Genomic DNA, 27,134 nt, shown 5'->3' on the forward strand with positions numbered 1-27,134 from the left:
GTTGGTCTCTGTAAACTTTTCTTAACCCACAGAGCAGTGGTTCTTAAGCATTTTTGGATCCTTTGAAAAATCTATGGAAAGCCATTGAACTCTCTCTCTTCCCTATCACCAAAAAGCATATACACATAAACTATTCTATACAATTTCAGAGGAATTGTGGATACCCTGAAGTCAATAAACCTACTTGAAGTCTATGCAGGTCATGAATCCCAGTAATAAAGGTAACATCTGAAAAACCATACTCCTTTACAAATTACAGAGGTGCTCTGTGAAATAGGTGCTACTCAGCTTTCACAATAGCACTGTCACCACCAGCTATGCTAAGCCCCCCACGTTTTTTTCTTTCTTTTTTTTTTTTTTAAGCAGCTGCATCCTTCTAGGAATGAGTTGTTTTTGTTTCTAAATTTTCTGTCCTAAATAATAATCCAGTCTGACTGGATATAAGAAATATGGTAAATAACAGTACCTAGCATACAGTAGGTGTCCTATAAATATTTGTTGAAAGAAATAAAAAAAAAGTATTGCTTTCCTTTCTTTTCTTTTTTTGAGACAGGGTCTCACTCTGTCACCCAGGCTCACTGCAGACCTGGGGTCAAACAACCCTCCCACCTCAGCCTCCCAAGTAGCTGGCACTACAGGTGTGTGCCACCATGACCCGGCTAATTTTTAAAACTTTTTTTAGAGATGAAGTCTCACCATGTTGCCCAGGCTGATCTTGAACTCCTGGGCTCAAGTGATCCTCCCACCTCAGCTCCCCAAAGTGCTGGGATTATATGCATAAGCCACTGCACCCAGCCTGCTTTAACTTTTTGTGCCATGAAGTCAGAAGGATATCAGAAGCACTAACACAAAAATAGATAACTTGAATAGCCTCATAGTTAAGCAAAAGTAATTTAAAACCCTCCCCACAAAAAACACAGCATTGAAGTTAACCATTTCATTTGAAGTCTCAAAATTTACCATAGAATTCTTCCTAACATCACATCACGTGCCACCACTAAACCGACCATTGCCAAACAATGATTAGTCTACGATTTAGACTTTGCCATTTCCTAAGAGATCCATGCCTGAACAAAATAAGAGTTTTAAAAAATTAGTATAGGCGCGGTGGCTAACATCTGTAATCCCAGCACTCTGGGAGGCCGAGGTGGGTGGATCACCTGAGGTCAGAAGTTTGAGACCAGCCTGGCCAACATGGTGAAACTAAAAATACAAAATTAGCTGGGTGTGGTGGCACGTGCCTGTAATCCCAGCTACTAAGGAGGCTGAGGCAGGAGAATTGCTTGAACCTGGGAGGCAGAGGTTGCAGTGAGCAGAGATCGCACCACTGCACTCCAGCCTGGGCGACTCCATCTCAAAAAAAAAAAAAAAATAGCATAAAATTGTGCATTATAGCCTCATATTTTGTAAGTCTATAGGATTTATAGTAAAATCCCTTCTTTCATTTCTAATATTAGTTATTTGTGTATTCGTTCTTTTCTTGATCAGCATCTCAGAGGTTTATCAATGTTATTAATCTTTTAAAGAACCAACTCTTGGCTTTTATGATCCTATTTTATGTTTGTTTTATATTTCATTTATTTTTGCTTTATCTTCATTATTTCTTCTGCTTTTTATGTTCTTTTGCCAACTTCTTGAGATGGATACTTTGCTCATTTTTGTCAACCTTTCTTTTCTAATATGTATGTTTTCTCTAAAACTACTTTTGTAAAAACCCACATATTTTCATATGGAATATTTTTGTAATCATCCAGTTCAAAATACAGTCATCCTTCAGTGTCCGTGGGAAATTAGTTCCAGGACACCTGTGGATACCCAAATCCATGGATGCCCAAGTCCTTTATATATAATGGTGTAACATTTGTATACAACCTACACACATCCTCCCATATACTTTAAATCTTCTATAGGTTACTTATAACACCTAATACAATGTAAATGCTATGTAATAGTGGTTATATTGTACTGTTTAGGAAATAATGACAAGAGAAAAGTCTGTATGTGTTCAGTACAAATGCAACCATCCATTATTTTCCCAAATACTGTTGATCTGAGGTTGGCTGAATCTATGGATTAAGAACCCAAGGATAAGAATGGTGGACTATAGTTTCTAATTTCCATTATGGTTTCTTCTTTCACCTTAAGAATCTAGAAGCAAATTTCTTAATTTTTAAACATGAGATTTTCTTAAAGGTTTTTAAAATTGATTTCTATAATAATCACATGTGGTCAGAAAACATACTTTCCTTTTCATTTTTATTTACTTATTTAATTTTTTTGAGACAGAGTCTCATTCTGCCACCCACGTTGGAATGCAGTAGTGCAATCATGGCTCACTGTAGCCTTGACCTCAAGCTGGTCTTGAACTTGTGAGCTCAAGCTAGTCTTGAACTTGTGAGCTCAAGCTATCCACCCACCTCTGCCTCCCAAAATGCTGGGATTACAGGCATAAGCCACCATGCCTGGCCAGAAAACATATTTTCTATGATTTCAGTCTTTTGAAATTTGTTGAGACTTGCATTATAGCCCATTATATGAGTCTACCTGGCTTCACTGACAAACTCATCAAACATAAAGGAAGCAATACAACAATCTTAAGCGAACATTTAGAAAATTTTTTTTAAAAAGATACTCTCCAATTTATTTTGGGACTAGACTTTATATAAAAACTCAAAAAGAAAGATGAAAATTATAGGCCATTTTTAGCTCAGCACAGTGGTTTATGCCTGTAATCCCAGCACTTTGGGAGGCCAAGGTCAGAGGATCTCTTGAGGCCAGGAATTCCAGACCAGCCTGGGCAACATAGCAAGACCTCGTCTCTCCAAAATAAAAAATTAGCTGGGCATGGTGGCATATGCCTGTAGTCCCAGCTACTCAGGAGGCTAAGGCAGAAGGATTTTTGAGTCCAGAAGGTCAAGGCTACAGTGAGACATGATGGTGCCACTGTGCTCCAGCCTGGGGGAATGAGCAACACCTCATCTCTAAAAGAAAAGAAAATTATAGGCCATTTTCACTTATGAATCCAGAAAAAAAAAAGCCTAAGTAAAGTGTCACCTAACTAAATTCCATAATGTATACAAATAAGATTATACAATCACAGCCAGGCATGGTGGCTCACACCTGTAATCCCAGCACTTTGGGAGGCTGGAAGTGGGTGGATCATCTGAGGTCGGGAGTTCGAGACCAGACTGGACAACATGGTGAAACCCCGTCTCTACTAAAAATATAAAAATTAGCTAGGTGTGGTGGCACAGGCCTGTAATCCTAGCTACTTGGGTGGCTAAGGCAGGAGAACTGCTTGAACCCGGGAGACAGACGCTGCCATGAGCTGAGATCACTGCAATCCAGCCTGGATGACTGAGCAAGACTCCATCTCAAAAAAAAAAAAAGAAAAGAAAAATAATATGACCATCCCAATATATATGTAAAAAAGCCATTTGAAAAATATTCAACATTCATTCATGATAAAATCTTTTTGTGGGCCCAGCACAGAGGCTCACGCCTATAATCCCAGTACTTTAGGAGGCCGAGGCGGGTGGATCGCTTCAGGTCAGCAGTTCAAGGCCAGCCTGGCCAACATGGTGAAACCCCATTTCTACTAAAAATATAAAAAATTAGCCGCACATGGGTAGCAGGCACTTGTAGACCCAGCTACTTGGGAGGCTGAGGCAGGAGAATCGCTTGAATCCGGGAGGCAGAGGTTGCAGTGAGCCGAGATCACGTGCCACTGCATTCCAGCCTGGGTGAGAGTGAGACTCTGTCTCAAACAAACAAACAAACAAAAAATCTCTTTGTGAACTTCTTTCATTTGATAAAGGATGTATACTAAAAAGCTACAATAGCCTGGGTGCGGTGGCTCAGACCTGTAATCTCAGCACTTTGGGAGGCTGAGACGGGGGGATCACAAGGTCAGAGTTTGAGACCACCCTGGCCAATATGGTGAAACCCCGTCTCTACTAAAAATACAAAAATTAGCCGGCGTGGTGGCGGGTGCCTGTAGTCCCAGCTACTCGGGAGGCTGAGGCAGAAGAATCACTTGAACTGGGAAGCAGAGGTTGCAGTGAGCCGAGATCATGCCACTGCACTCCAGCCTGAGCAACACAGCAACGCTCCATCTCAAAAAAAACAAAACAAAACAAAAAAAGCTACAATAAAATCATAGTTAATGGTAAGACAAGACACTGACAGCTTTCCTTTTGAGATCATGAAAAAGGATATTTTCTATTATCATTTCTATTCCACATTATATTTGGAGGTCCTGGCTAGTGCAGTAAACCAAGAAAAAGAAAATTTCAGAATTGGTAAAGAAGAAACAAATTTGTAGATCATCTGACTGCCCATTGTGATGGTTAATTTTGGGGTACCCATATAACTGGTTACACACTATATCTGGGTATGTCTGTCAGGGTATTTCTGGAGGAGATTAACATCTGAGTTGGTAGACTGAGAAAAGCAGACTACCCTCCCCAATGTGGCCTTATCCACTTGACTAAAGGCCTGAATAGAACAAAAGGCTGAGAAAGAATTCTTTCTCTCCGCCTGACTGTATTTGAGCTGTGACATCGGTCTTCTGCCTTCAGACTCAGACTCAGACTGGAATTTACATCACCAGCTCTTCTGGTTCTCAGGCCTTCAGACTAGGACTAGAATTATACCATTGGCTTTTCTGGGTCTGCAGCTTGACAAATGCAGATCTTGGACTTCCTGGCCACCATAACCTCATGAACCTATTTCCTTACAGTAAATGTCGTGTGTGTGTGTGTGTGTGTGTGTGTGTGTGTGTGTGTGTGTGTGTGTGTGTTTCTTATTGGTTCTGCTTCTCTGAAGAATCCACGCACCCATGGAGGACAAAATAATTTACCCATGCAGGACAAAAATATTGTACAGATAAATTACCTGAACTCATAAAAAATAAACTTTTATTTCTATGTACCAGCAACAAAGCTAGCAAACAAAATTTTTAGGCCAGGTGCGGTGGCTCACTCCTGTAATCCCAGTACTTTGGGAAGCTGAGGCGGGAGGATCGCTTGAGCCCAGGAGTTCGAGACCAGTCTGGGCAACACGGTGAAACACCACTTCTACAAAAAATTAGCCAGACGTGGTGGCACACAACTGTAGTCCCAGCTACACGGGAGGCTGATGTGGGAGGATCACCTGAGCCTGGAGGTCGAGGCTGCAATGAGCCATGATTATGCCACTGCACTCCAGCTTGGGTGAGAGTGAGACCTTGTCTCAAAAAAAAAAAAAAAAAAAAAAAATTAAATAGCATTTACAATAGAATTTAAAATACCGCGTACCTTGAGTACATGATAAGGTACACATGACTCCTAGGGAGAAAACTAGACTTTAAGAAAAATTAAAGAGCTAAATAAATGAAAGATGATACCATGTTGGTGAACTGTCAGACTTAATATTGTATACAACTGAATTCTCTCAAAATTGATACATGCAGTTATAAAATCACAATCAAAACCAAGCAGGTTGTTTTGCTAAAAATGCCAAGATAATTTCAAAATGTACATAAAAGTGCAAAAGGCTAAGAAAATCAATCATATATTCTTTTTTTAAATTACTGACAACAAAGTCAAATGTCTGTAAGGAAGTATAAGGATTTGCTCAAATGGTTGTCAGGATTTATCACAAAGCTATAGTAATGAAGAATGTGACAATGGCATAAGGATAGAGAAAGAAATCAATGGGACATAACAGAGTCCACAAACAAGTCCACATATATATAGACGCTTATTTACAAAGATGGCACTGTAGAGTATGAGGTGTGGCAGAGAGTTGCCGGGAGGCAGGGAAGTGTATGAATAGTGTTGAACCACTGCAGAAAAATAAAATCAACTCCTACTTCATCCTTTACCCAAAAATCAATCCTAGCTGCATATTAGGCCTAATAAATAAATATACCCAATAAAGCTCTGACAGTGTAAAACTAGATAATATCTTCATGATTTCAGGATTGAAAAAGATTTCTTATATAGGACACAAAAAATTACTAACTATGAAGGAAAGAACTGATAAACTTTATATTAAACTTTAAAATTTAGGTTTATCAAAAGACATCTTTAAGAAAGTAAAAAGGCAAGTTACAGAGTTGGAGAAGATATATGTAGTACATATAACAAAAGGCTCATATCCAGAATATATAGAGAACTCCTAAAAGTTCAGTAAGAAAAAAAATGATAAAAATCCCAAGAGAAAAAATGGGCAAAAAAACCTTAAACTAGCACTTCACAAAAGAAAAAATTCAAATAGCCTATATATACACTAAAAAGTGCTCTAGCTCTTAAGTAATCAGAAAAATGCAAATTAAACGACCATGAAAACTATCCGCTCACCAGGCAGCAAAACTAAAAATTCTGATAATACCAAATGTTGGTAACTATGTGGAGCAATGGGAACTATCACACATTGTTACTAGAATGTAAAATGGTTCAATCACTTTCAAAAACTCTGCCATTAAGTACTAAAGTTCAAGATATGTATAGTCTATGACTGAGCAATTCCACTATAGGATATATATATATACAGGATAGATTTACATATATTTCTTTAGAGCTATACAGTCCAATATAATAGACATTAGCCTCATGTGGGTACTGAACACCTGAAATGTAGCTCCACTGAGTTGAAATGGGATGTTGGTGTAAAATACAAACCAGATTCAGTATTAAAATAAGAAGTCAAATTCTCAATTTTTATGACACATGCTGAAATGATTAGACTTTTTGGGTTAAAAATATGTTATTAAAATCAACGTCATCTGTTTCTTCTTACTTTTCAACTGTGGCTATGATAATTTTCATTTTTAACTTTTATTTTAGATTAAGGGGATATATGTGCGGATTTTGTTACCTAGGTATATTATGTCATGCTGAGGTTTGGGGTACAAATGATCCCATCACCCAGGTACTGAGCATAGTACTACTCCCTCTATTAGTCCTCGGTGTCTATTGTTAACATCTTTATGTCCATGGGTACCCCATGTTTAGCTCTCACCTGTAAATGAGAACATGCAGCATTTGTTTTTTTTGTTCCTGCATTAATTCACTTAGGAGGGAAAATTTTATTTATTTATTTTTAATTTATTATTATTATTATTATTATTTAAATTTTTGAGACAGGTTCTCACTGTGTTGCCCAGGCTGGCCTTGAACTCCTGGGCTCAAGCAATCCTCCTGCCTTGTCCTCCCAAAGCGCTGGGATTATAGGCATGAGCCACCATGCCCAGCCTAGGAGGGAAAATTTTAAATTACATGTGTGGCTCACATTGTATCTCTTCTAGACAGCAATGCTCTAGAGAAATGTTTACCAGAAGACATACGCTAGAAGGCTCACAAATAACATTATTAATAATACCTTCCAAAACTAGAAAAGAATTCAAACATTCATCCAGAATGGGACAGATAAATTGTGGCTTATTAATACAATGGAATACACACAGTCAAAAAAATGCAGTAATAATGACAGCTACATAAAATGTGGATGCACCTTGAAAAAATGTTGGCAGAAAGAAGCCAGATAAAAAGAATACATACAATGGGATTCCATTCACAAAGTCAGACAAATTAAACACAAAAATAAAAAATAAACAAATTCAGAACAAATTAAACAATGGCGTTAAGGGATACACGCTAAAATGGAAAAACTATTAAGAAAATCAAAACAGGCCAGGCGCAGTGGCTCGCGCCTATAATCCCAGCACTTTGGGAGGCCGAGGCAGGAGGATCACGAGGTGAAGAGATCGAGACCATCCTGGCTAACACGGTGAAACCCCGTCTCTACTAAAAATACAAAAATTAGCTGGGCATGGTGGTGCACACCTGTAGTCCCAGCTACTCGGGAGGCTGAGGCAGGAGAATCACTTGAACCCAGGAGGCGGAGGTTGCAGTGAGCAAAGATCATGCCACTGCACTCCAGCCTGGCAACAGAGCAAGACTCCGTCTCAAAAAGAAAGAAAATCAAAACAGTGAATACCACAAAAATGGTTACCTTTTGGAGAGTTATTCTGAGAAAAGTGCTGACAATGTTCTGTCTTCTAACCTGAGTGTTAAACAGGTGTTCCTTAAACTGTATATTTATCCTTTACACATTTTCTGATTATATGTTACACTTCACCATAAATGAGGTTTTCAAAAGTTTGAGAATCATCTAGCAAACAGAGGAAATTGAGGGAGAAATTATCAATAAAATAAGTCTAAAGGGCTTTTCTAGTGCCCATGTCACTGAACAAAATTTAAATGTCAGGACACTGGAGACAAAGATAATCCTACAAGACTGGAAGGACAGGGAAGTAAGGAGGAGCAGATTATATACAAGAAGCAGACATTAGCTTCAGATTTCAACAGTAATACTAGAAGTTAGATGGCAATGATGTTCAGCCTGGAATCCAAGACACCAACAATAACAAATGCCATGCTAAAGTGACATTCTTAGATAGAATAAGGTCCAAAACTTTATCTCTCACGTAGTCTTTTTCATTAAGCTTCTGTCATTTGTACTACACTAAAACAAGGGTATGAATCAAGAAAGAAAAATATGGAATAAAGGAAATAAAGGAATCAATAGAGAAGAAAGGTCAAAGGAATGCCCAGGATAAAATGAAAGGAAATTATAGGATGAGAGCTGTACAACAGGAATAAAGGTGACCAGTCCACATTGGTGCAGGTCAGAAGGCTCTGGGAGAGACTGTCTCAAGAAAACGAACTTGACAGAGTATGCAATGGGATGAAAATCTTGATAGGATATTTAGAAAACTGGTAAAAAGTTCGAATTTGGTAATAAATGTACTACATAGAAAAACACACAAACAAGAAAACAAGATAATTAATAACTCCAGTAAAAGCAGTGAGTTAGAAAAGAAAAAGCAGATTAAATAGCATTTACAGGCCGGGTATGCTGGTTCATGCCTATGATCTCAGCACTTTGGGAGGCCAAGGTGGGGGTGGATCACTTGAGGCCAGGAGCTCAAGACCAGCCTGGCCCACACAGTGAAACCCCGTCTCTATCAAAAATACAAAAATTAGCTGGGCCTGGTGGCGCGTGCCTGTAATCTCAGCTTGAACCCGGGAGGTGGAGGTTGAGGTGAGTGGAGATTGTGCCACTGCACTCCAGCCTGGGCAACAGAGTGAGACCCTGTCCCCCCGCAAAAAAAACCCCAAAAATAGCATTTACAGTCATAATAATGTAAACTTTGAATATTAATCCAACTCAAATTAAGATATAACTTTGAAGTGGGGGAAGAGAAAGTGGAAAGTGTGTGTGTGGTTGGAGGGGAACGTATGTGCATATTAAAGAATATTAAATCCTTTGTGCCACTGCACTCCAGTCTGGGCAACAGAGTGAGTCCCTGCCAAGAAAAAAAAGAGAGAGAGAGAGAAAAAAGGATATTAAATCCTTACCCTCCATGGTAGGAAATCAACAGATAACATCCAAAACAGAAAAAAACAAGAAATAGCAATATAAGCAACTTTTTCTTTCTTAGAAATATAGAAGTAAATAAATCACTTTGAAAAGTTAAAGTGGTTTTCTCTAGGAAACAGAAAATTTTGTGTTTAAGGGGGAAGTAATGCTATTTTTCATAACAAGCCTCACAGAGCTAATTATCTTTTTATTTACATAAATAATTTTGACAGAATACAAACTAATTGATAAAGAAAAATAATTTTGAATTGGGGAATGGCGAAGTGGAAGGCCATAGTAAGGAAAGACTACTCTTTGAAGAAGTCTGGTCCAAAAAGTCTAACAGTAAGGCAGTTAGAAATTCATATAGGACCGATAATAAAAAAAAATCAGGCTTTCTAATGTATTTCTATGTGAGAAATATGTTTCTAACATATTTTCTAATAAATTCAAATTAGGTTTTGGAGAAATAAATATTTCCTCTTATACCCTGCACTTCTTTAACACAGCCAGAGGTAACTTAATTACATTTTAACCATACATTTCTAACATATCAATCGACTTTTAAAAGACATTTTTAAAAAAATAGACATTTAACTAGGCATAGTGGGGTGCCTGTAGTCCCAGCTACTCTAGTGGCTGAGGTGGGAGGATTCCTTGGGCCTAGGAGTTTCAGGCTTCCAAACATAATGAGACTCCATCTCTAAATAAATAAATAAACATTTATATTGTAAGTGTGGCAGTAGACTTCATAAGGCCGTTTCTTTTTTTTTTTTTTTTCTTTTAAACATGAGGACTACCTAAATTGCTCAAGCTGGTCACCAACTCCTTGGCTCAAACAATCCTTCTGCCTCCTCAGGCCCCCCTCCCTAAGGCAAAGTTGTTTGTTTTTTTTTTGAGACGGAGTCTTGTTCTGTCGCCCAGGATGGAGTGCAGTGGCACGATCTCAGCTCACTGCAAGCTCTGCCACCCGAGTTCATGCCATTCTCCTGCCTCAGCCTCCTGAGTAGCTGGGACTATAGGCGCCCGCGGCCATGCCTGACTAATTTTTTGTATTTTTTAGTAGAGACGGGGTTTCACTGTGTTATCCAGGATGGTTTTGATCTCCTGACCTCATGATCCGCCCTCCTTGGCCTCCCAAAGCTCTGGGATTACAGGCGTGAGCCACTGAGCCCGGCAAGGTTGTTTCTTAAAACATCTTTCCATAAAAAGCCAAGGGCCCCACTCAGTGAAAATGATTGAACATGAGAATTAAAATAATGTCTAACTGGGATGGATTCTTTTTCTGTGATTATGATTTTGTTAAATAAGCTACAAAGCAATTTGAACATCAAGCATCAAAGTTTCTTATGCCAAACTTCTTAATTTCAAATACGAAAACAGTCATAAAAATAAATACACAATGTTAAAATCTCACCCATAAATACTGTAATAGGACATCAAGAGGACAATGGAAGAGAACCATGCTTTACACTTCTACAGAGACAGTAAACATAAAATTACCACAACAAAACCAATTTGCCTATCATATTTTTTGAAAGACTAGTCAGAAAAAGAGCAATTAAAATAATTTCCAGTCTTTAACAGTAGATTAACAAGTCAGACCTGTATTTTAGTTACACCATATTTTCAAACTGCCAGAAGGCATTTCCTTACTGTAACACTATAAATAGAATAGTCTCATACTATAAATCCATGTGTAGACACACACAAAAGCACTTTAACTTTTTACCCTGATAAACCGCTACATTTGACAAGTTATAGAAATGTTATTTCCTAATTTATATTTTTCAGTTTTCCATCTTCACATTTAAATTAAAAATCTTGCCAGTGCACTTGTTTAGTAATTAACATTTGAGTTTCAGGTACAATGTGGAAATAAATCCTTTTGGATATATAGTCTGACTGATATTTATTTTTGCCAAATTCTTCATTGTGTTGCCAAGATTTCCACAAGGACGCAAATATCTCAAACATCAATTAAGAATACTGGCAATGTTTTCATTATTAAATGTTTTGGGGTTTTGGTGTTTTTTTTTGTTTTTTGTTTTTTTTGAGATGGAGTCTCGCTCTTTCGCCCAGGCTGGAGTGCGGTGGCAGCAATCTTGGCTCACTGCAACCTCCACCTCCCAGATTCAAGAGATCCGCCTGCCTCAGCCTCCCGAGTAGCTGGGACTACAGGTGCGCACCAGCACGTCCAGCTAATTTTTGTATTTTCAGTAGAGACGGTGTTTCACCATGTTGACCAGGCTAGTCTTGAACTCCTGAACTCAGGTAATCTGCCTGCCTCAGCCTCCCAAAGTGTTGGGATTATGGGCGTGAGCCACCACACCCAGCCCATTATGAAATATTAAAATTCAATTTAAAAAGAAAATAAAAATTTTAGTTGAAGTATATATACTAAAACTACAAAATACTGGCAGAGCACGGTTGCTCACACCTGTAATCCCAGCACTTTGGGAGGCCAAGGCAGGTAGATCACCTGAGGTCAGGAATTTGAGATCAGCCTGGCCAACATGGTGAAATCCCGTCTCTACTAAAAGTACAAAAATTAGCTGGGCAGCTACTCTGGAGGCTGAGGCAGGAGAATCACTGGAACCCAGGAGGCAGAGGTTGCAGTGAGCTGAGATCATGCTGCTGCACTCCAGCCTGGGTGACAAGAGTGAGACTCAATCTCAAAAAATAAAAACAAAATACAATAGAAATGAATAAATAAAAATAAAAATACAATATACTGCTGATAGGAATTAAATACTTAAATAAATGAAGAGATAAACTATGAGTTGGAAGACTCAACATTGTTATGATGTCAATTCCTCCCAAATAATCTGTACATGCAACACAATCTCAATCAAAATTACAGCAAGCTTTCTTGTAGAAATTGGTATGTTGATTAAAAAATTCTTATGGAAATACAAAGGTCCTAGAATAAGTAAAACAACTCTAAAGAAGAACAAAGTTGAAGGGCTAACACTACCTGATTTCAAGGATTTCTATAAAGCTATGGTAACCAAAACAGTATGGCACTGACATAAAGATAAGGAAAACAATCAATAGAACAGAATAGAGAATCCAGAAATAAAACCACACATATATGGGCAACTGATTTTTTAAATAAAAGCATGAAGACCTTTAGCAAAGGAAAAGGATAGCCTTTTCAATAAATGGTGACAGAACAACCAGATATCCATATGCAAAAAAACAAACATACCATATACAGAATCATCACACCATATATAAAATGATTCAATCAGCACCATAAGACAAGGTGAGTTTTTTTTAAAAAGAAAGAAAAAGTGATTCAAATGAGTCATAGATATAAATATAAAATTTAAACTACAAAATTTCTAGAACAGGCCAGGTATGGTGGATCACACCTATAATTGCAAAACTTTGGGAGGCTGAGGCCAAAGGATCACTTTAGGCCAGGAATTCGAGACCAGCCTGGGCAACAGCCTGTCTCTATTTTTGAAAATTAAAATAAATAAATAAAAAATTTCTAGAAGGGAAAATTTTTGTAACCCTGGGTTAGGCAAAGATTTCCTAGATATGACACTAATGGCGCAGTCCCTAAAAAATCAAATTGATAAAAATTTAAAACTTTTGGCCAGGCATGGTGGCTCACGCCTGTAATCCCAGCACTTTGGGAGGCTGAGGCTGGCAGATCACGAGGTCAGGAGATCAAGACCATCCTGGCTAAGACGGTGAAACCCCGTCTCTATTAAAAATACAAAAAATTAGCCGGGCGTGGTGGCAGGCGCCTGTAGTCCCAGCTACTCGGGAGGCTGAGGCAGGAAAATGGCGTGTACCCGGAGGCGGAGCTTGCAGTGAGCCAAGATCGTGCCACTGCACTCCAGCCTGGGTGACAGAGCGAGACTCTGTCTCAAAAAAAAAAAAAAACAAAAAACTTTTGGTCTCCAAAACATAGTATAGGCCAGGTGCAGTGGCTTATGCCTGTAGTCCCAGCACTTTGGGAGGCTGAGGCAGGACGATCACTTGAGGCCAGGAGCTTAAGACCAGCCTAGGCAACACAGCAAGACCCTATCTCTTAAAAAGAAAAAAAAAAAAAGAAAGAAAGAAAAAGATGAAAAGATAGTATTAAGAGAATGGTATACAATGAAACCTCCATAAAAGGAAAAAAAAAAAGGCCGAGTGAGATGGCTCATGCCTGTAATCCCAGTACTTTGGGAGGCCAAGGTGGGTGGATTCCTTGAGGCCAAGAGTTTGAGACCAGCCTGGGCAACATGGCAAAATCCTGTCTCTACTAAAAATACAAAAATTAGCAGGGCATGGTGTTGGGTGCCTGCAATCCCAGCTACTTGGGAGGCTGAGGTAAAAGAATCGCTTGAACCCGGAAGGCAGAGGGTGCAGTAAGCTGAGATTGTGCCACTGCACTCCAGCATGGGCGACAGAGCAAGACTCCGTCCCAAAACAAAAACAAAAACAAAAACAAAAAAACAACTCAACAAAAATGGGCCAAAGATCTGAACAAACACTTCACCAAAGAAGATTTATGGAAGGCAAATAAAAACATGAAAGATGTTCAACATCATTAATCACTAGGGAAATGCAAACTAAAACCACAAAGTACCATTACACCGCTATTAGAATGGCTAAAATTAAATTACCAAGTACTGGCAGGAGGAACAGGATCTCTTATATTGCTAGTGGGAATGTAAAACCATACAACCACTTTAGAAAACAGTTTGAAAGTTTCTTAAAAAGTTAAGCAGCCAGGCGTGGTGGCTCACACCTATAATCCCAGCACTTTGGGAGGACGAGACAGGTGGATCATGAGGTCAAGAGATCGAGACCATCCTGGCCAATATAGTGAAACCCTGTCTCTACTAAAAATAGAAAAATTAGCCGGGCGTGGTGGGGTGTGCCTGTAATCTCAGCTACTCAGGAGGCTGAGGCAGGAGAATCACTTGAACCCGGGAGCCGGAGGTTGCAGTGAGTCAGGATTGCAGCACTGCTCTCCAGCCTGGCAACAGAGCGAGATTTCGTCTCAAAAAAAAAAGTTAAGCATCCACCTACTATCCGATCCAACCACTCTTTGGTAATCACCAGCAATTTCCATTCTTTGTATTGAAACATATCTTCATACAAAGACTTGTACACAAATATACATAGCAGCTTTATTTGAATAGCCAAGATCTGAAAAACCAAATGTACATAAATAAGTGAATGGATAAACAAGCCACAGTATATCTACACAATGGAATACACTACTGAGCAATAAAAAGGAATGAACTATTGATATATGCAACATAAATGAATCTAAAATAATCATGCTGAAAGAAGCCAGATTGAAAAAAAGAGTATGTACTGTATGATTCTATTAGTATTAATATAAAACTCCAGAAAATGCAATCGATAATGACAGAAAACAGATTAGTGATGGCTTGGGATGTCTCCTAAGTGGGAAGAAATAGAAGGGAGAATTACAGTCAAGAGGAAATTTATGGGGCTGAAGGATATGTCTACTAGCTTTATTGGGATGGTTTTACTGTGTATATATAACTTATCACATTGTTGAAAACATCAAATTGTACATTGTAAATATATGCACTGTAAATATATACTTTATATCAATTACATCCCAATAAAGTTTTTAAAAATAATTCTAAAATATAATATTCTAAGGCAACATTTTTCTAATCAAAGTGTATAATCAAGAATTGAAACCACAGTTGTATACTCTAAACTCATTAAGATCAGGAACCATTTCTCGTTTGTTTTTTGGGGGGCAGGGGAGAGGTGTGGAGACAGAATCTTGCTCTGTCACCCAGGCTGGAGTGCAGTGGTGTAATCACCACTCACTGTTAAGCCTCGAACTCCTGGGCTCAAGTGATCCTTCCACCTCAGCCTCCCTTGTGACTGGGACTACAGGTAGGCACTACCACACCAGCTCCCATTTCTTGTTTTTGGTCTCCTCCTCCTATTTCCCTACACCTGTATTCTTAGCATACAGGTAATCTAGTATGTCATTAAAAGAACAGACCCTGCATTGGGGCAGGCGCGGTGGCTCACGCCTGTAATCCCAGCACTTTGGGAGGCCAAAGTGGGCAGATCACGAGGTCAGGAGATCGAGACCATCCTGGCTAACACGGTGAAACCCCATCTCTACTAAAAATACAAAAAAAAAAAATTAGCTGGGCGTGGTGGCGGGCGCCTGTAGTCCCAGCTACTAGGGTGGCTGAGGAAGGAGAATGGCGTGAACCCGGAAGGCAGAGCTTGCAGTGAGCCAAGATAGCGCCACTGCACTCCAGCCTGGGCGACAGAGCGAGACTCCATCTCAAAAAAAAAAAAAAAAAAAAACAACAACAAAACAGACCCTGCATAAAGAAAACAGTCAGTAAATACTTGTCAAATAGATTCACAGCAGCAAACAGATCTCTTGGCCTCACTGAAATAATCTGGATACTGGAAAAAATTTTAAACTCCATAAAATTTGTTTTCATTTCACTGGATACGTATCTGGAGACCTGGTTCTCATACAACATTATAAATGAAGGAATTCTCTCTCTTATGTTTCTCTATTCCTCCCACTGTCTACTAATACTTCTCAGAGTCCATGCTCTTAATTAGGTACTTTCAGCAGGCTTTCACAATGTAAGTTTATTTAAAATACAAGTAAGTACAGGCCAAGAAGCTATTTCTACTTAACTTAATATTAGGTGAGAGCTTACCATAATATAATCAAATGTGTAAAACAGATTAGCTGAAGCAAAAATTTTTGTCATCAAAGTTTTCTTTGAATGGCGTATGACCTAGAAGCACCTTCCCATAAAGGCAGGCCATTTGCCTGTAAACACAAGAGAGTACAGGCTAGATAAATGGTTCCCAACTTGTTCCAGTGGCAGATCATTTGGAAATCAGTGTTCTTTGCAGAACATGAAATTTTAAGACTCATATTCTATCACAGCACGGACAATGCTAATAATGACTTTAAAACTTAAAATCAAACTACAGGAACATGTTTCTAAGAAAAAAACCAAAAAGTATTAAAAGTCATTTTCCCTTTAAAACCTCCATTATCATTCGTTCATTTATTTTACAATCTTTCACTACTCACTAGCAAGTAAACTGCAGCAGACAACAAAGATTTTTTTTTCTAATTTATGGAAGAAAAATAAAATTGAAAAAATAATTGCTTTTTTTCCCCTGTGAACTGGGAAAGATCACTATTAAATTTGTTTCATTCATTTATGTTTAATAAATCCCTGGGCCAAACACCCATGTCTGTCAGGATACTTTGTAAACAGCCATACGTACTCTTTCCTAAAGAAGATCTGCCTGACAAGGTGCCTGCACACAGTGAGTAAAGCAGGGTCTCCTTTTACACCTCTCTTTTCACAGATGCCCTCTCATTTTACTAAGAAAGGCAGATCTCTCACTTATCTTGAAATTCTCTATAGGATACATGTTGCTCTGAAGTACAATAAATAAATCCTAGACACTAAACAAAGAGACAATTACAAATATTTTCATTTAAGTATCTTGCCTCTTCCATTCTCTAGCCTAGTCAAAAAATACATCCTCCTGAGGGGACAGGCCCATGAAAATAAAAAGAAAGCATCTTTAAGATTTTTTAAAAATTAGCCAAGTGTGGTGGCATGTGCCTGCAGTCCTAGCTACTCAGGAGGCTGAAATCAGAGGATCACTTGAGCCTGGGAGGTTGAAGCTGCAGTGAGCCATTATCATGCCACTGTACTCCAGCCTGGGTGACAGAATGAGACTTTAATAATAATAATAATAATAATAATTCAGTTCAAAAGACAGGTTTTAAAGCTTTACGGTTGTAGGGAAAATCTTTTTAAATTCAATACGTAGACTTTTTTGTTGTTGTAAAGAAGTATAAATAAAAAAGTGGGATTAAAGACTTAAATCTAAAAATATTATATTAGAATTATGTAGGGGAAATACAATGAAAAATGTTCACAGAGAAAAAAAGGACAATGTAAAATTTCCAACTTTTAAAGACACACTTTTCATGTGTATTTTTAAAAAATGATGGTGGATATCAAATTATTTTGGTATTTAAATTCCATTCGGCACATTTAAAAGACTGATGGAACTGTTTTTCCTTAAAACATCAGTATTTATAACACATATGAAATTACATCTACTGCAACTATTTAAATGTAAAATGAAAATTTCTAGATGTCAGCATAAAAATGTGCAAGTTTTTCAAAATTCTTTTGGGGATACACAGCAAAAAAAGTTAGAAAACTCCTAATTTAGGAGAAAGAATCAAGTAGATTAAGTGATGAATAGATGTTAGCCTGGCACGAGAAGGAGAGAAAGAATGATGACTAGGTTTCTGGCTTGAGAACTGGATATATCATTTATATTGGAGATACAGGTTTATGGAAAAAAATACTGTGAACACTGATGTGGGACTGTCTGGGAAGCAGGAGGATGTAGCAGTTTCAGACAGGCTGTAAGAGAAAATCTCTCCAAGAAAATGTTGTCTGACTATAACGACCTAAAGGAGGTAAAAGGGCCAGCCACGTGATTATCTGAGGGAAGGGTGTTTCAGGTAGAAAATTCAGCAAGTACAAATGTCCTAAGACTAAAACATGTCTATGTTATAGAAACAAGAAAGCCAGTACGGGGCAGAAGCAGAACAAACAACGGACAATATTAAAGAGGTCAGAGAGGTAAAAGTGGGAGGTGGGGCAGCCCTAGACTGCAGAGGGCCTAGTAAACCTTTGGGAGGACTTTTTTGACTTTTATTCTGAGAAGCACTGAGAGGGTTTTGAACAAAGGAGTGAAATGATCTCACTTATCTCTTTGTGTTTGGGGGGAAAAAAACTAAATAGGGCAAGAGTAGATGATCAGAGACCAGTTGAAAAGATATTTCAATATTCCAGGAGATTGGTGATGATGACTTGGTTCCAGGTGGTAAAAGTCAAAAAGTATAAAACGGTAACTAAATATAGTTATAGTTTGAAGTAGAGCTAAAAGGATGTGCTGACAAATCAGATGTGTGGTATAAAAAAAGACAATATTCAAGAATAACTTAAGATTTTTAGTTTGAGCAACCGGAAGGATGGAGTAGCCATTTATTGATATGTGAACCACTACAAAAGGAACAAGTTTGCGGGGAAAGAAAAGGATACAGTGTTCGTTGAGATGCCTGTGTGGAAATATCAAGTAAAATGTTGGCTGGGTGTGGTGCTTCATGCCTGTAACTCAAACACTTTGGAGGCTGAGGCAGGAGGAATGCTTGGGCCCAGGAAGTGGAGACCAGTTTATGCAACACAGTAAGACCCTGTCTCTACAAAAAGTTTTTAAAAAATTGGGCCTGGGTGTGGTGGCTCATCCCTGTAATCCCAGTACTTTGGGAGGCCGGGGCGGGCAGATGACGAGGTCAACAGATTGAGACCATCCTGGCCAACGTGGTGAAACCCCGTCTCTACTAAAAATACAAAAAAATTAGTTGGGCATGGTGGCGCATGCCTGTAGTCCCAGCTACTCGGGAGGCTGAGGCAGGAGAATCACTTGAACCTGAGAGGTGGAGGTTGCAGTGAGCCAAGACTGCATCACTGCACTCCAGCCTGGCAAAAAAGCGAGACTCCATCTAAAACAAACAAACAAAAAATTAGCTGGGTGTGGTGGCACACACCTGTAGTCCCAGCTATATGGGGGCGGCAGGGGGGTGAGGTGGGAGGATCACTTGAGCCCAGGAGATTAAGGCTATAGTGAGCTGTGATCTTGCCACTGCACTCCATCCTGGGTGACAGAGTGTGACCCTGTCTCAAAAAAAGAGTTGAACATTCATGTTTAAGAAAGAGGTCTGAGCCAGAAATGTAAATTTGGTAATTATCAGATTTAGATTATATGTGAAGCAATGAGGCAGGATGGCATCTCCAAAGGAGTATGTGTTAACAGAAATAGAAGTCTAAAAAATGGCCAGGCGCAGTGGCTCACACCTGTAATCCCAACACTTGAGGGTCTGAGGCGGGCAGATCACAAGGTTAGGAGTTCGAGGCCAGCCTGGCCAACATGGTGAAACCCTGTCTCTACTAAAAATACAAAAAAAAAAATTAACCAGACACAGTAGTGCGCGCCTGTAATCTCAGCTACTCGGGAGGCTGAGGCAGGAGAATTGGTTGAGCCTGGGAAACAGAGGTTGCAGTGAGCCAAGATCGCACCACTGCACTCCAGCCTGGGTGACAGAGCAAGACTCCGTCTCGGGGGGGGGAAATATATATATATATACACACACACACACACACACACACAAACACACACATATACACACACATATATATAAATGGGCTCTGGGGAGGTCAGAAGGATGTGGTCACAGGAAGATGAGGAGGAATCAAGGAAAGGGGAACTAGAAGGAATATTCAGAGAAAAAAAATCCCTGAAAGCTTGATGTTCTTCTGGAAGCCAAATGAAGAAAGGATTTCAAAAAAAGAAAGAGATCAACTGTCAAATGCTGCAATTAAGAAAGAACTATAATATACTTTGTATGTAAGAAGCAGTTTTTGGCAGGCAGGTGGCTCACTCCTGTAATCCCAGAACTTTGGGAGGCCAAGGCTGGAGGATCACTTGAGTCCAGGAATTTGAGACCAGCCAGGGGACATAGCAAGACCTTGTCTCCACAAAAAAAAAAAGAAAATTAGCTGGGTGTAGTGGCACATGCCTGTAGTCCCAGCTACTCAGGAGGCTATAGTGGGAGGATCATTTGAGCCCAGGAGTTTGAGGCTGCAGTGAGCTATGATCATGCCACTGTACTCCAGCCTGCATAGCAGAGCAAAACCCTGTCAAAAAAAAAAAAAAGAGAGAGAGAGAAGAAATAGTGTTTGAGTTTACAAAATGACCTAATGAAGAAGAAAACTGGAGTACAGAAAACTTTACTTAGAAGAGCTAATACTAGTCCTTATATCTAGATCTTGGTATTATTTTCATCTTGTTGCTTCACTTCTACATGTTAAAATGTGAAGTGTGTAATACTTTATCCATTTGAAAAAACTGTACTAGCATATATTCTTATGTAAAAGAAGAAAATAATTTTTTATGGACATGGGACCTCGCTATGTTGGCCAGGTTGGTCTTGAACTCCTGGCCTCAAGCAATCCTCCCATCTCAGCCTCCCAAAGTACTAGGATTACAGGCATGAGCTACTGCACCTGGCCCATGGAAGAAAATAATTTTTGGTTGTTAATTTCTAACATGAGATAATGCTAAATCCATTAGTTACATTAAAATTCCTTTTGATTCAAATATGCAGGATATAATCAAACTACTGTTCCCTTGAAAGAGAGTCCATGGCTAATATAAAAGACATATAGTTGATTTATGTCAAGTGGTAACACAGGTAATGCTCTGAATACTCAGCATAAAACACTTTAATGGAATATTATTGCTCCAAATATACCATACCAAAATTAAACCGAAAATAGAAGGCTACTTAATCATGGCTGACAGGGAGCCAAGTACAGCAAGTTAAAGTACATTCCTACCGCTCATCTAGTTCTGGCTGAACTCTTCGGGTCAGTTTGGGTCATTATTAGTTTGGAATAATTCCAAATGACTCCCTCGAGTTCTACTGTTACATTCAGCGGCTTTAGGAATTCCAGAATAGGCTTCATGTCACAAAAATCACAGGATCGCTCATTAGTTTTTGGCTTTGACTTGAAGTAATCTTTTCAAAAAGCAATTCTGATCAAGTTAATCTAATTACTTTGCTATGTAAATGAGAACCCAACAGGACTTCCTATTCTCAGGCAGAGACCTTAACTCAGTGTACCTACAGTCTACCATACTAGCTTCATCCACTTATTCTTCTTGTTTTTTAAAAAAAGTCATTAAATTCAGAATCTGAGACCTATTCAAAACAAACAAACAAACAAATCATGTTCTTACTTTCCCCTCAGCCTCAAATCCTTCCCCCTCTTTTTTTTTTTTTGTTAATTCTACTGATCTTTCAGATAACTGTTTACTTCCTTATTGTCCCTCTGCCACAGCCACTTAGAACACAAGCTTTATGACAGCAGGGGGCTCTGCTACATCTTCCGTATCAAGAACAGTGTCTGCAGCCAGGCGAGGTAGCTCACAACTGTAATCCCAGCATTTTTGGAGGCCCAGGTGGGAGGGATCGCTTGAGCCCAGGAGTTCAAGACCAGCCTGGAGAGAGTAATATTACTATATTTGAATATATAATCTAGAAAGAAGCACAAATGTTGCTTGCTTAAAGTCTTCTTTGACTCTCATATATCAATGACACCAGTTATATTTTCTCAGATCACCCTGTACTTTTCTTGTGGGCCTCAGGAAAGATCCAGTGCTATCTTCTAAAACAAACTTCCAAGAGACATTTGTACAAACGCAGAAACACTAGGATCTCAGTAGAACTTCACAAAACCATTTTTAAATCAAAGCCCCTACCGATCTTTTTCCTTGCCGTAGACTGCTATTAATTAACCCAGACATTCTCTCACACCGCTTGCCTTTTAGATATCTAAGAGCAAATTGTCACGGGGTGGGGAGGTCGATATTTAACCTGAATCTAATTGGACTCAGGAACAAAGTAATTCAACCAATTCTTTCTAGCTTTCTCTGACATTTATAACTACAGCTGGCAAGAAAACAGCCAAATTCTTTTCTATGGCTAGCCTGGTGAAAAACACCTTACAGAAAAGACATCTACAAAATAAATATCAGGGACTGTAAAATCTGATAAAATGATTTTGAGGCATATTTCCCATATGAAGAATGCTGATTTATCTCAACATATAATCAAATAACATATGCATATAGTACCAGGGCATTTCAAAGACACAGGTAATAAACTGCATTTACAAATATACACCATGCTCTTTTTTCCCCAAGTAACACAATAGCTTCAATGATCTTGGGGAGCAGTGTTGAAGGCAATTATGTTCTAGGCTCCTTTAGGGAAGATACATAATTTAGCAGTAATGTTAACAATCCATGCATTATCCATTAGTAGTGTCATTTCACTCTGCTTTGTAGCTCTCTCTGTTCTTAAATGATCTAGGTGAGGTTCTGTTTTAAAAGTTAAAGAACAAGCAAAAAGCTAAAGAACATCACATTTCTATTCCCAAAATTATTTTTCCATAAATCTATTTGTCTATCTCTGTGTTTCTTTTTCTTTCTTTCTTTTTTTTTTTTTTTTTGAGACAGAGTCTCGCTCTGTCGCCCAGGCTGGAGTGCAGTGGTGCGATCTCAGCCCACTGTAACCTCTGCCTCCCAGGTTCAAGCAATTCTCTGCCTCAGCCTCCCGAGTAGCTGGGATCACAGGCATGCACCACCACACTTGGCTAATTTTTGTGTTTTTTTTTTGTTTTTTTGTTTTTTTTTTTGAGACAGAGTCTTACTCTGTCGCCCACGCTGGAGCGCAGTGGCGCAATCTCAGCTCAACCGCAAGCTCCGCCTCCTGGGTTCACGCCATTCTCCTGCCTCAGCCTCCCGAGTAGCTGGGACTACAGGCACCCGCCACCACGCCCGGCTAATTTTTTTTTTTGTATTTTTAGTAGAGATGGGGTTTCACCGTGTTAGCCAGCATGGTCTCGATCTCCTGACTTCAGGTGATCCGCCCGCCTTGGCCTCCCAAATGGGATTACAGGCATGAGCCACTGCGCCCAGCCCATCTCTGTTTCTATGTAATGCAATGAATACTTGAGGTTGGTTTTTTAAAAATCCCTTGCATTTTCAATGTTGACAATGGTGACTTTGTCAAATACATATATATATATATGGATCTATATATGGGTATATATGGATATATACATGGATATAGATATAGATATCCAGTTTTCATAAAAACTAGCCAAAACTAGAAAATAAGCAAAAGAGAATACTGGGTGTGTTTCAGTACAGTGCTATGCTTGAATCTTTTATTAATTTCTACTGACTGAGCTATTTTATACATCTATAAGATTAAGTTACAGCTTTTCAGCAGACAGAGATGCAAGTAATTTTTTTTTTTTTTTTTGAGATGGAGTCTCACTCTGTCGCCCAGAATGGAGTGCAGTGGTGCGATCTCGACTCACTGCAACCTCCGCCTAGCAGGTTCAAGTGATTCTCCTGCCTCAGCCTCCTGAGTAGCTGGGATTACAGGCACACACCACCACGCCCAGCTAATTTTTGGTATTTTTTAGTACAGACGGGGTTTCACCATGCTGGCCAGGCTGGTCACAAACTCCTAACCTCAGTTGATCCACCAGCCTCAGCCTCCCAGAATGCTGGATTACAGACGTGAGCCACCACGCCCACTGAGATGCAAGTAATTTTTAGCCAGAGGAAAAGACAACCCAAAGCCTACTCTTTTATGTTTCTTGTAGGATATTAACTAATTCTGTATGCAACCCAACAGTCTTAATATTCCCTTATTAAACTGCCTATAAATACCTCCTCAAATTTTCATATTAAGTGACTTTAACATCTTACTAGTTCCCTCATTAAGTAATGGGCTGAATCAAAATCATTGATACATGTTCATTTACATTTGCATGGAAGTGATGACTTTACTTTTCTGAAAATTACGTTCTCACAGGTTTGGAGGTTCCACCAAGATGTCCAAGTGGACTAAACTGACAGAGCCAAGTAAGCTACATTGCTGCTTTCACAGACACAAATATCCCTTACTGAACTCTAAGCTCAGAATCGCTCTCATTTACATAAACCAAAACCCCAAATTTTAGAATTTTTGATTTAGATGGTATACACCTTTGGAGGGACCTTTATTTTAACTTTGTACTCCTAGGATCCCGCATCATGTCAAGTACGTAAAATGTATTCAATAATGGTTAAGTGAATTAATGAAGCTAGAATACACCACATGTGCAATGGCAACACCAATTGAAGGAGATACTCCAATCAAATCCTAGTTGTCTTTGTAACTATCTGGTCAGCTAGAGGAAGGACACCAAGTTCTAGATGCTCTGAATGTGAAGAATTTCCCCCAAAATGGTAGAAATTCTCATTTTACAAAGACAAGGTGGCTGATGCATACCAGAATTTAAAACTTCCTGCAAAGAAAGAGTGAAACTTTAGCTCCCTAAGAGCTACAGCTCCTAGCAGGCACTACAGACCTACAAGTTGCAATGTTCTAAATACCACAAAAGTGGACATAATCTTAATTACTTTTACCAAAATTTTTCCAAAAATATAAAAAAATTTTCCATACTAATGTACTTCAATTCTATCACAGCAGTAAGTTAATAGAAAATGTTTTCTGAATTCACCTCAAAAGACCAAATTTTCTTAGATGTATTTATTTCATAAAGAACATACTAGAACTGTGGAATATAACATAGTACCTACAAGGCACCTGAGTTCCAGGAAAACAAGCAAAATATAAATGCAAAGTAATAGCACCAAAGCAATGGACTAGGATTGGATGCTAATCTTGGCTTTGTCTCCAGCCTAACTTGAAAAACAAAAACAAAAACAAAAAAATCTGGGTCTGGTGCGAGGTGGCTCATGCCTGTAATCCCAACAGTTTGGAAGGCAGAGGTGGGCAGACTGCTTGAGGCCAGAAGTTCAAGACCAGCCTGGGCAACATAGCATAACCCTGTCTCTATTTGAAGAAAAAGAAAACATAAATCTGTTTCTGGACATAAAGTATTATTAGAATCAAAGCTACCTATTGAACAAGTTATGCAACACACACTCAAATACTATTTGCTACCAGAAAGTTATAAATGGGTATATACCTGCGTCACATTGCCAACAATATAGGCCTACCTGATTACTGCACTCACACTTGTCTGTGGTCAAAGGGCTAATTACTATCTAGGCATTTCCCCCTTTGCTTGTAATTCAGGCCAGAGTTCATTATCACCACTCAGCACACTTTTCATTTCTTTCCCTCTCCTTACAGAATTGGGCTGCACATGGAAGTAAGGTCAATTTAATACTTTAGCACTTGGTATACCAATGGAATAACTGTCTAGCTGCCACTAGTCATTTCTGCCAAGTTCTTTAAAAAGATACGACTTGGTGTTTGCCCTGAGGAAAGCAATACTTCCTTGTAAGAATTATGAAAATAATGGAAAATCTGCAACTCTCATGCATGAGGAAAATGTCTTTAACTTTAAAATACACTACTTCCTTTCATTTATAGAAATTTAATGTCTGAGGATATACTTTCCAAGTAGAGTCTTTTAAATTAATCTTTATTTTTTCCTTATTATTTTAGAATGTATTCTTGGTTATTTTGCACAAAAGGCAGAAGAGACTAAGTCTGCATTAATGGCAAAGAAAGCCCCTGCTCAGCAGGCGTGACAGCTGATCACGCAACCTATTCACAGTCTTTAAACGTCTTGATCTTACAAAAGGGTTTATTATAAAAATGATCGTATGGTTACTACCTAAATTCACAGAGGAAGACCGCCACCATCTACAGGAAAGATGCACCCTAGCAATGCACCCAAACGTGAAAGACTGATTTGCAGGAGTTGCCCCTTTTTTGTTCCTTAAAATGATTTCAAGTCCTAAATCGCAATTTGGTCGTGAAGACAATGAAGACACTGACCAAATTTTCTAAGGGTAATCTCTTGTAAACAGGTAAGACACCGTTTGCAGGAAGCGGGAAGGCGCTTTAAATTTACCTTGAGAACTGCAAAATGAATAAGAATATTATGACTCACTGACATTTCACACATGTGAAACATCCATATTACAAAAAACCATTGCCTCATAAGTGGATACCTTTGACAAGCAAACCGCCTAGGGGGAACACTCCCAAAGAACTTAATTAAAAGTAATTACCCGGCCTGAAAATGTGCTTTTGTTTTAGAAACTGTCTAAATACCAGCGGGACTTTCTCTTGCCCGATTCCAGCCTGGGGACAACAAATTGGTCAACGGCGGAAGTTGCCTGACGAAATGACTGCAACATGAAATCCAGTTTTATGATCATAACAAAACCTTCCTTCCGGGACCAGGCAAAAAAAAAAAAAAAAACTTGAGAAACGTCCTTCAGAATGCAACAGGCAATTGTGAGCCCCCCCATCGCCAGCCAACGAGAAACGGCTCGGCCCCGGGAACTCGAGCCCTGTGGGAGGGACGACCTGCTCCCCGTTAGAACCTCGGGGGGCCACGGGCCACCTGCCGGCCGCCCCGGCCCTAGCACTGACCTTCCGCAGGGCCGAGACCAACAGTCCCCGCCATTTCGGACTGTTCTCCTCGCTGAAGAACTCGTAAGGCTGCGGCGCCTGCTGCATGGCCCCGGCGACAGCGCCTCCGCATCGGGGGCAGCCCGCGGGCCGGGCCGGTGGCCTGACAGGCAGGGCGCGGGCCGCCTCGCCTCGCCGGCGGCCGCCGCCTCCCGCCCGGGCCGAGGCTACGGCCGAGGCGGCTCGGAGGCGGCGCCGGCGGGCGGGCGGAGACCCCGGGGTCCGCTTCCTCCGCCGAGGCGGCCCTCGCCTCCCGCAGCGCCCGCAGAGGAAGCGCGGCGACCCGCGAGCCGGAGCGACCCCCGGCGGCGACCTCCTTTCCCGGCGGCGCTGGCCCGTTTCTGGGGCGGCTCCTCCTCCTTTGTCTGGGTTCGCGGCCCGGCAGGGGTACAGCTGGCCCAGCCCCGCCCCGACTCCCGCTACGGCCGCGGCGGGCGGTGAGCAGCGGAGGCGGCGGCGGCTGCTCGTCTCCTCATCGCCTCCTCCCCGCCCTCCCAGCCGACAGCGCCGCCCGGCCCGGCCCACTCGAGTCACCTCCACAGAGCTCTGGGGACCGACCCGG

At 40.0% G+C, this 27,134-nt stretch overlaps 1 protein-coding gene across 3 annotated transcripts in view; it reads right to left on the minus strand.

Moving 5' to 3' along the window:
* SOS2 (SOS Ras/Rho guanine nucleotide exchange factor 2) overlaps window positions 1–26,934 on the minus strand; it is a 113,734-nt gene extending 86,800 nt beyond the window's left edge. For 2 of the 3 annotated variants that reach the window (XM_063651198.1, XM_063651199.1), the window contains exon 1: window positions 26,534–26,760. In XM_063651198.1, coding sequence (XP_063507268.1) covers window positions 26,534–26,620 — 87 coding nt within the window. In that variant the 5' untranslated portion in view covers window positions 26,621–26,760. Of the gene's footprint in view, window positions 1–26,533 lie in introns of all 3 variants that reach the window. The other variant, XM_054447619.2, reaches the window with a different exon arrangement.
* Window positions 26,935–27,134: the final 200 nt, after the last annotated feature.

The sequence above is a fragment of the Pongo pygmaeus genome, chromosome 15 (genome assembly GCF_028885625.2).
Source record: "Pongo pygmaeus isolate AG05252 chromosome 15, NHGRI_mPonPyg2-v2.0_pri, whole genome shotgun sequence".
NCBI lineage: Eukaryota > Metazoa > Chordata > Mammalia > Primates > Hominidae > Pongo > Pongo pygmaeus.